This window comes from Suillus clintonianus, assembly GCF_016758775.1.
Source record: "Suillus clintonianus strain FC179 chromosome Unknown DEU56scaffold_261, whole genome shotgun sequence".
NCBI lineage: Eukaryota > Fungi > Basidiomycota > Agaricomycetes > Boletales > Suillaceae > Suillus > Suillus clintonianus.
Genome location: NW_024539485.1, coordinates 1 through 10,637, shown reverse-complemented (window position 1 = coordinate 10,637; position 10,637 = coordinate 1). Strand labels below are relative to the sequence as shown.

Sequence of the window (10,637 nt, the reverse complement as noted above, 5' to 3'; positions counted from 1 at the left end):
TGAATTTTACATAGCATGGGTATTATTAAGGACTTCTGAAGCGCGTAAACTGTAGTTGGGTGAACACGCCATGATCGGACAGGAACTAGGGTGCGTTGAGGACGCGTGATCGTTCCCGCTGTCCACGTGGCACCAGCGACGGCGGGAGGTGTAGAGGCAGTGACATTAGCATTGGGAAGTGGTTGCTGGGTGGGATGGGCATGGGCAATTTGCGAAGAGCTGGTGGTTGGCTTCTTTCTCCGAGCGTGATAGTTTCTCTACACGAGAAGTGGTCAGTGATAAAGAAGAAGAAAGAAAAAACGGGGGAAGGGGGGTAACACCACACGGCTTGCCTGCTGTGCATGGGACCTCGACTATTGGTGGGTCCCGCAACTGTATGTCTGATCCATCTCGATTGCGCTCTTGCCTTCGTCGTCCTTCCCGCGAGAGATTGCAGTTTCAACAGCAGATGGAGGGTAGCATAAACCGAAGGTTTGGCCGTCCTGTTGTAATGCGCGTGGGTTTAGGGCTTCGTTTCCGCCGTTGAAATCATCGCCCGGTATTGCGCTGTTACAGACTGTGTATGCTGGCCATGGGTCTTTGTCTGGTGGGAACGTGGGAACATGTTCAGCTCTCCACAACAGGACTAGTGAGTCGGTGAAACATACAGACTCACGTTCATGTTTGCAGTAGCGATGTGTAGGAGCAAACATTGACCTTGCTTGACGTTCAAGGACTCTATGGTTTCGTCTTGCTTCCCGACACGGTAGACACCAGCGAAAGGTGGGTCAATTTTGTAGTTTAAATACATCTTTGCGTGCAGTGCTTTAGCCTCTTTCACCATCTGCACAAAAGGTTCCTTCTCATTGTCAGATAAGGACGACTCAGTGAAGGAATGTGGAGCACTTGCCTGGGGAATGATACTGATTATGCTGCGCCATGATGAAGGGTTGAATTCACGGATATATATCCTGTCACGTTAATGCATCATAAGAAGTGAGATAGGTACTACCCACCCTGGCCATCAAATGTCATTTTCACACGAACAGGACCGTAGTACCGCAGAAGCAACGATTGTATGGACGACTTGCCACCACCACTCTTCCCCCTGCATACTCCAGGTCAGCAGCACCAACAACTACCAGTCCGCACGACTTACACAATTGCCACGCTCTCTCCGACGCCAACCTCGAGATTGAAATTATCGAGGATTTGCACGCCCTTCTGACTGGGATACCCAAATCCGATGTTCTCGAACCTCACCGTCCCATAGCGCGAAGCGTCGACCTCAATGCCCCCTCGTGGCAGAATCCTGAAGAGCATATGCCCCAGCGCGTCTGTGTTTATGGCACTTACGGCCAACAGACTGAGAGATTCTGTGTGATACTGTGTATGTCAACATTTCAATGGAACTTTCTTGGATGCAGCACTGCAAGACCTTACCTCTCTCCGACAAGACTCGAATCCGCGGTCAGTCTACTCAAAACATCACCCTCACTCCTCTCCAACACCACGAGGATATAAAGCAAGGTATATTTAAAGATCTGTCGAAGACGTTAGTGGTGAAGTGATGGGTAGGAATCTGTTTGGATGGGCAGAGCCAGACTGTCACCAGTTCAGATATACAAAATGATAAAGAGCTCAACATTATCACTTACACAGCATAGTCCAATTGCTTGCGTCTGGTTCGGCTGAGATTCGTTGTCACTGTGAGCTGACCCAGGTCTTAAATGATCGAGAAGTGCCTCCATGACGCTATGCTGCACGTCCCACAAATGTGGACGAGCCAGAAGAAGCTGTGGAAGAATGTGAGGCTGAAGATCGGGATCAGCTCTCTGCGCGGAGAAAAGCAGACCAAGTCATGGAGTCCGAATAGAAAGCCTTTTCTGACGGAGACGCCGAATGCTAATGTCCTACCTCCGGACTCGAGGTATTTTCGAACAGGTGGATGATCTGTGGGCGGGGAGAGGAGGATGAAGGACGCAAGAGGTGTGCCATAGGTATTCTTGCACGGAGAGTTGAGAGGGTGCTAGTGACTGTATTGAAGTAAGGGTTTGCAGGAGGGAAGGAGTTGCTGGATGTGTGCTGGGATACACTAGTACATTCATCGTGAGTTGAAGCGATACAGATAGATAGGGTTAATATGAGCAATATAACAGTTGAACATTGAACGTAGAAGAAGTAAGATCTATTATAAGAAGCAAACGCGATACGTGTCACATGAGCGTATCACGTGACTTACACGTCGCGTTCACGCATTGTTTAGCATGTCATAATAATGCATATATATCACCTGTTCGTGGCAGACTTATGCATAATAATAGCTGGTTAGACACGAGCCTTTATGTATGGTTGATGCTTATCCCTCGTCATTATACATAATGCCCTCAAGGCCGCTCATCATACATAACGCCCACTCATCATACATAATGCCCTCGAGGCCATCAGTCTCCCAATGTTTCTGAATCTGGATCGGATCTGATCTCGATAATCGAGGCCGCTGAGTTCTGTCGCGAGTCGAGTCTTCTGATGAGTGGTTCCTGGATCTAGGAGAACACCAAATTTGAATTGACATATACACACTTGGTTATATCTGGCCCATTTCAGTGACTCTTCCTGCTCTAACAATGCTGCAGATCGCAACTTTCGACTCTCTTGCGAGTCTTGGGATGAAACCCACTGCAATCGTGAGTCACTCTGTAGGAGAGACGGCTCTGGGAGACTTTCTGGAGCGAAACATTGACGAGCTCTGAACAAATGCTTAAATACAAAAAGTTGATCACCACATTCAGAGGTACAGAAATGAACGCGCAATGAATCACGAAGATAATCGTGAGAGTCAGAAGCGGCAATGTGGACAGAATGAAGACGGCACAACTCCTCAAAGTTGTTGCACATCAGCTTAGGAAAATGATTGATAACATGACGAACAGAAGGAGCAGACACAAGCAAATGAACTCCAGTAGGAAACTGTTATATTTACAGTAAATTGGTGGAAATGCATAAGTCAAAGAAGCTTGACGAGGTCCAAAATAGTGAGAACCTGCACTTTCATGCATTGCTAGAGTAAGTGGTGTTGCAGGCTTCACAAAAATTCCACTTACCACATGTTCTCAATTTCTGACACTTTGCAAGATAATTCTGACATTTTGCGATAATTATTTCATACATGATTATCTCTTCAGTCTCTTTCTTCCTAATACTCGAATGCCAGACTATTAGATAAAATTATGCAAATTAAACGTTTTTCACTCGGGAGGGTTTTCCTGATGCATCAGCGAGGAGTGCCGCGGGTATAATTGCCTGTTCCTTTACCACGGAAAAAGCCAGGACCTATCCTTGCACCACGAGGGACAGGAGCGTTCGTAGGGATAGGGGTGGCACTGTAGGATCGCAAGGGCCGAGATGTGCTAGGCGTGACAATGTTTGAACTTGCCCGCGAGGCAAGCACAACAACCTTTTTCCATGGAGGCGAAATATGCAGTGGACTCTTTGGAGGACAAGGGTTAGTGGAGGACGAGCCTGATGATGCGGTGCTGCTGCGCCGCCGTTTAGCGATGGTTTTCCAGCTTCGACTATGTGATAGATTGCTGGTGTGATCTTGGATAGGCTGAGAAGTCGCCAGCGATGCTCTTGACATCATCTGTGTCGGCTCGTCAAGTAGGCCACCCATCAGCTCGTGCTCCTGGTGGACACATGTCTGTGTAAGTCATGGTACGTGTGAAGGCTGGTTGGTTGGTTGGGTGTACACATTGACTCACCTGGGGCGACATTGGGATGTCGTTCTCCATTGTCAATGGGTCAAACATATTAGCGTCGTCGCAGAGAGACGCATCATTGTGAACCTCGGCAACTGGCGATAAGAGATGTCAGCTGTTGATTACCATGATCTCCGTGGTGGGACCAGACTTACAATTAGAGTCATTGTCCATTGTGGCCCCCACAAGGGGCTGCAGGCGCGTCTCGGGCTTTAACTCCACCCCTGCGCGTGTCGTACATATATGCTGGCTTAACGGCTCCTTATTGGGACTGCTGGAGGATGGTGCATCAGCGCGCGCATTGCCTTGTTTATCCTGCATTAAAGGCGGTTGCCCATGGGAACCGCTGCCAGTTCCGGTGACATGTTTAGGATCACCTTTGTTTCCAGCGGCAGGCAGCTCCCCCAGGGGACCGGCAAGTGGTGAACTTCCTCCTGCAGGTAGTGGAGGGAGGCCGCCATTGGGTTCAGGTTCAGGTTCAGGTTGCTCGCTATCATCAGGAAGGGTCAAGTCCAAGACCTCACCATCTTCACTGCATTTGCTGCCTGTCTTCATCACTTTGGCAGGCCGCGTGTACAACTTGCGAGAGACAGTGTCCCGCGGGGATTCAGCGACTGGCTGGGATGGTGCGTTGGGGCTTGTCTCCTGCGCCTCAGTGTCATCATCACTAGTGCTATCTTCCTCACCGTCATTGTCACAGTCTTGGACGTGCCGTCCACCTGCGGCCGCCAGCTGTAAGCGATTTGCAATCCCTGGTTGGTTGGTAGGATTTGGTGGGGTGGTTGGTTTGGTTGGTTGGTGGGGTTGGTAGGGTTGGAATGTGTTATGTTTGTTGGTGTGGTGAGTTGAGATGATTACACAAAAGTAGCTATGCATACCTGGATTGACAGACAAAAACTGCTCTAACATTGTACCTTTCCCTTCACCGTGCTCAACCATAAGCACGTCGACGGTACCTAGCGCCACCATGTTGTAGACCAAGACAACCTCCTGCTGCCCTAGCCGCCACGCACGTCCAATTATTTGGTTCACTAACATATGGGACCAACACTGATCCTAAGAGCGTGTGAGATGATATTCCCCCAGCAACATGGGAGGGCAACGTACAAAGAGAATGACCACACTGGCAACTGTAAGGTTAAGTCCCACGGCACCAACGCTGGAGAACAGGAGGACGCGCGCTGATGGATCCGCGTTGAATTTCTTGACGATTTCATTTCGTTCATCCACGCCATGACTCCCATTGAGTGTCAGCGGAACAATGTTATGCAGTTTGAGCACCTAAGTCGTGTGAATTATCAGCATAACTTGCAGCGCAGGGCACAGGAATGCACTCACAGAGGAGAGGAGAGGTACCATCATAGGAAACTCCGTATAAACAAGAATCTTGCGCTTCCCCATGGACATCAGGTGCGGGAACTCCTGATTCCGAGCATTGGGGTAGACCTCCTGACCTTCATCCTTGCCGAAATTGCTGTCCACGTTAAACTCGTGAACGGGGTGCCCGTCAGACTCCAGATGCCAAGTGAGGAGAGTAACCAGAACGTCGACTTTAGTTGATCTAACATTGGACCACTCTTCCAGCGTCTTCACGGTAGGATATGTTGGGGATGTATGATGAGGGAATGCCACCTTGGTGCGCGCTACGAGGTAAAATTTCTGCGCGTATGGGTGAGCCAGTGCGACTCACCCGGGGAGACCGCTGCTCACCGTGTTAAAGCTTTCACTGTCACCTTCCATCATCCTGTGTTGTTGTCAGCAATCGTAGCGTTTACATGAGGACGGCGCCGTTCACTTACTTGTTGGAAATGCGATCCAAGCCATCATTGATGTTTTCCATCTCATCGCCCTTCATGTGCACAGGGACAATTATCATACGGTACGGGGGCAACATATCGTTGATCTTCTTCCCGTCGTGAGTCTTAGATTCAACTGTGCGTCGGATCACATGTCCGCTGTACCCTTGCTTGATGTCACTGATCCACTCCCTTGTGACGTCGCGCGCACGCGCAGTGGATGCTGATTCTTCATACTCTGTTGTTGCTGTTGTTGCCCCGCCAGCTAATATTTTGACGGTGTGTGTTGCTGCTTCTTCTTTGTCTTGGCGACTGATTGCACTGCGTGCCGCCCGCAGCGACTTCCAATGCTCCTTCTCACGATCGTCTCCTTGGTGCCCACAAAAGTATGGTATACGTGCCAGTCGACCCAAATTGCACAAGTCCTACAGGTGCATGAGGGTGTCGAAGTCAACGGGGAAAAACAAATATACCTTGGGACTTGTATATAGTGGTGTGGCTGTAGGTAGCAGGGACACCAACACCGCTTTCGTGAGCTCCAGGAGCGCATAAAAATTTGCAGTTGGGTTGCGGAATACGTGAGCTTCATCGACTACACATGTGAGGAACTTCTGCTCAAACCAAATGCAGGTCTTCGTCAGCGCCTGACTTTTGATGTGACGCTGCGCATCTGCGGCTTTTCCGGTGTTCTTGCCGGCCTTACCTTTCCTGACATCGAAGGCCTTCCCTGATGTTGTCATCACCTGACGACATAAGCTTCTGCGGACACAGCCACCAACAAACCACTTACTGAATGAGACACCAGGATGACACGATTCACCAGCGGTGTCTTCGAAGTTGCCCAGTCGCCTGTCCAAAATGCACGGAACTGCTTTTCTGCAGTCGGATACTCATAAATTTCCACTGCCTTCGGTGCAAAGAAGGTCCTTAGCTCAGCATACCATTGACCCACTAACGAGTTGGGCACCACAATGACGTGAGGGAGGCTGGGGATGGTGGCTTGGCCTGCGAAAAATGGGCGCTCTTCTAGTGAGTCAGGTCTGATGTCAGTTCGTTGTTCAGAATAACGTGTGCAAGAAACAGGTCCAACAAAACAACTCCCTCACGGAACGGGCCCACGTGTGGCTGTTGTATCCTTCTGAGGGGCTGCTGAGGGATACCAACTCACCTAGCATAGGTGCCTTGCGCACATTCGTCTTATTCAGATCTACCGTGACGCCTGTGGGTTTCCCTCGACCTGCGACCACCTCCTGAATCCAGTATGCATCGATAATCATCGCAATCACGCCCATCATCAGCGCCGTCTTCCCAACACCCACATCGTCTGCTACTAGTATTCCAGGAACACCACCCGAATTCTCCTTCTTCAGCCACATCTTGTCCGCTAGTGCAGCGACTCCCACGCGTTGGTGCCACAGCAGCGACAGTGGTTGCATGTCCGTATTGCCCTCGATGAAGTCCGACGAAACTGCCTTGTCCCACGCACATTTTCCGCCCTGTGAACGAAATTCTGCGAAGAGAGCTGGGCGCCCACCAGGGAATTGTAGGAGATGGTTGAGCTGGGCATCGTCCATATTGCTGAACCCCTCCACACCCAGGTCATCACTTCGTTGCCAATCGTCCTGACCGCTGGGGTTCCGATCGTCAAGGTCCATTTGTGGCACCAATGCCTCTCCTGGGACGACCTCAAATAGTTGCACGTACAATGCCCAAATCTCGTCGATATCGCCAGCGGCCGCCAGCGCCACTGGCTTCACCCTGCAAGCGCGCGAAGCTCCGCGTCGTCCTGCAGTACAATGCGAAATAGGTCAGTATTACATACATGGCTCCCATGGGGGACTGTTGTACTACGTACTCGCTGGTGAGCTGAAACTCTCTGCTGTAATCTTTTCCTTTGGCCATTTCTTCGCCTGTGCCACAGCCGTGACCACGACTTGCTTTAAAAATTCCTCGTGCTCAGCCAAGCCATTCGCTTTCTCCTCTTCAGCGGGAAACCATGAAACGGCATCCCTGTATGCCTTCACAGCCTTGGTGGCATCGCACAACATCTTTTTTGTGACATATTTTGTGTCCTCGATTTCTGCATGCCAAAGGTTAGTGCTGCTCTGCATACCGCATGTACGTTACTCACTTTTCACCAATGACATTGATTTAATGTGTTTCTTTTCCAATGCCTTCTTCGCCCGCCGGTATCGCTTGCGATGGCGCTCCCAGGCGTGATGGAGGATGGTGTTGCACGCATCACGAAATTCTCCAGTCAATGGCCTCGACAATGCTTCAGTCCCCAGGATTGCAAGGACGACATCCTCTTTACCGCTATCAGCATCCTTTACCTCTGGGAACTCCTCGGATTTCTCTCTCTGAATGAGTTGGATAGGTAGTACCTGCGACACTTCCAAGGCTTGGTCAATCCGTTCTATGAAAGCTGCAGAAATCTTTTGTTCCTTGAACCAGTGGTTTAGGGCATCTCGCCCTGCACCCCATCCAGACTGTTCTTTGCCTTCAAGAATATCGTAACGGTCTTTGCCGGCCAATGCCTCTGCAACATCAAGCATGGCGTTCAATGACACCCGCTGCTTGTCTGACAGGTGCTGGTGTGGCTCCTTGAACATATCCAGGCCTAGCCCGTATATCTCCTTCAGAGTCTCGTCGTCATCAAATATCCATGCCTTCCCTGCCAGGAGGGCAGAGATGATGGCGCTTTGCATTTTCTTACTCATACTTGTAATCCTACAGATGAGAATTACGGTGCATACACATAGGTGGTCAGAACTCACAGATGTGAGTGATGTTCGTTTTTTTGATTGGTTTGGTTTGTTGACTTAGCATAGGTGGGCAACGTAGACCCCTTTTTATTATTTTGTCGCTCCGGATCACAACTCATGGGCGCAACATGATGTCTCGCAATGGCAGTGAGATTGCGCCCTTTACCGACCCATACAACGCGGGAGCTGATCTGCTGCGGTATCACGGCATCCGCTTCACGAAACACTTGTTTTCCAGAAATGTGACAGTCGAGAACCCTGACTCCGAGCTAGCTAGCTCGGTTCCTTAATGACCTGAGGAAGAGTCGTAGGTGCCCTGTTACCCTTCCGAAGTCCTTCGGCGCCCAAATGTTGATAAGAACATGGTACGCGCGTTGTGGGTGAGGAAATAGGAATGCAAACTCCGGAGAGTCACAAGAATATCTACCTCGAGAGGCGAGCTAGTAGAATCGTCCCTTAGGGGATGCTACTGAGTCAATCTCTCTAAGTGATGAGAGGGATCAAGAGAAAGGCTCCAGTCGGAAGGTGCGCGAAGGCGCGCGGGAACGCGTGAGGCTGATGTGATGAACGCGCGGAAAGCGCGAGCCGTGCGGAAGGGTCGGAAAGCGCGCGGTACGTGCGCGATGGGAGAAGAGTTGCAGAGGATCGTAGGAGCTCCCTTTGGATGAGGAACGAGACTTCACAAGACAAAGAAGATGATAGACAATGACAGCAATGATATTAGCGCTCTAAGCGCGAGTAGACAGGAAACTGATAGTCAGTCCAAGTAAGGGAAAAGTAAGTAAGTCCGAAATCCTCTGAGTCTTCTAGATATGTAGGTCGCTACGCGAGCTCTCAGGGTATTGAGACGTAAGGGAAGCGGATAGGCTGCGCGGAAGCGCGCAAGGAAGCGGATAAGTATGTAACACTATGTAAAAGACCCTGGATGTGGTCAGAGACGGAGATGACAGTGAGAGTACGCACCAACGGTACCGGACAGACAGGACAGGACATGGGAGGATATGCCGAGGATAGCGCCGGTCTGCGGAAGGGCGCGGAAGGTTGCGTGCGTCGCGGAAGAGCGCGGAAGGTCGCGCGTGTTGCGCGCGACTCTATTGGACTGTGCCTACATGAGGATAGTGATGAGGTCGATGTATATATCAGGGGATACGAGCCTGTAGGGATATTACTCCCTACAGCGTGCATTACTTCAACTCCCAGCAAAGGAGTATCCGGTACCCTGTTATCACTCGGACTTTACTCGGTTCCCACAACAACTCTTCCACAAAGTCCGAACATGAACCCACACCCGAGCCTTACGGATATCACAAAAGACCTCGAAAACTGCATTTTAATTCGGCTCTCCGACTTGTAAGGATTACCAGACAGCTCGTACACGAAAATAGAATATTGTAAAAATCCTCGACATTGCATATTGATCTATTATGTAGTAGTAGTAGTAGTAGTAGTAGTAGTAGTAGTAGTAGTAGTATTTTTATACTTGTTCTAATTACGTGGTACATGAATTGTTGTTGTTGCGACTTGATTTGAAAAATGGTACCAATACAGTGATACATGTGCATGAATGATTAATGGGGAGAGTTAGTATGGCGAGTACTACTTCCAGTAGGTAGTACTATGGTGTTATCATGATGGTAATACTGGTATGCATGGTGTTTGGTATTGCATCCTGTAGTAGTAAATTCATCTCTAGAACATTGTATTAGTTGTGTGATTGATTGCAGAGAACTCAGTACTCACCCTCCATATCAACCGATCTCAAGCGTTGCACCATGCGAGCGAAACCGTCGGCGCAGAAGCGCATGAATGTTTTGATCCGACCTGGTGCTGGCGGAGCGGTGGCCGCCTCGGATGCTGAAAATCAGGCTCTGCGGCGGCGATACGGCACTAAATACGTACCGTATTGTGCCGCTAAACATCTCCAGCTGCGTCTATTAAATGTGAGTTTGGGCTAGATCACTGAGAAAAGACTTACGCGAGGATTTACCGATCTGAGGTCCGTATATCACGCGAGACATGTCTAACGTTAAGTGGACGTTTAAGTCAATGCGATCAGAGAGAGATCTAGAGCATATGTATGACTTTACCGTGAAATTTTCTACCTAAATTTGGCTTTATACACGGTTGGTGACAGTAGTAGTGATCGAGAAGGACACTTACGTACCAGCAAACATCACACCAAATAGAGCCAAACAATTTCGCTCAATGCCGGATCTGCTATCCAACCTCGAGCTTGGTGGGCCACGAGCAAGACTAGATGAGTCGATCATTTTCAGATAGATTCATCTACATTGGACGAGCAGTACAAAATTTGTCCAAAAACGACTGGTACTACTGAT

The 10,637-nt window shown here is 49.7% G+C and overlaps 2 protein-coding genes across 2 annotated transcripts; both read right to left on the bottom strand.

Moving 5' to 3' along the window:
• Positions 1-353: 353 nt before the first annotated feature.
• DEU56DRAFT_941459 (uncharacterized protein) lies at positions 354-1,977 on the bottom strand (the record flags this gene model as incomplete). Its single annotated transcript, XM_041358924.1, has 7 exons — positions 354-583; positions 652-950; positions 992-1,087; positions 1,139-1,345; positions 1,423-1,523; positions 1,638-1,814; positions 1,897-1,977. 7 exons carry the CDS (start codon positions 1,975-1,977, stop codon positions 354-356), a joined length of 1,191 nt encoding a protein of 396 aa, XP_041200551.1.
• Positions 1,978-3,253: 1,276 nt separating this feature from the next.
• DEU56DRAFT_920518 (uncharacterized protein) lies at positions 3,254-8,253 on the bottom strand (the record flags this gene model as incomplete). Its single annotated transcript, XM_041358475.1, has 12 exons — positions 3,254-3,679; positions 3,741-3,832; positions 3,893-4,793; positions 4,845-5,018; positions 5,076-5,396; positions 5,448-5,481; positions 5,537-5,958; positions 6,007-6,276; positions 6,324-6,559; positions 6,702-7,319; positions 7,389-7,613; positions 7,665-8,253. 12 exons carry the CDS (start codon positions 8,251-8,253, stop codon positions 3,254-3,256), a joined length of 4,308 nt encoding a protein of 1,435 aa, XP_041200550.1.
• Positions 8,254-10,637: the final 2,384 nt, after the last annotated feature.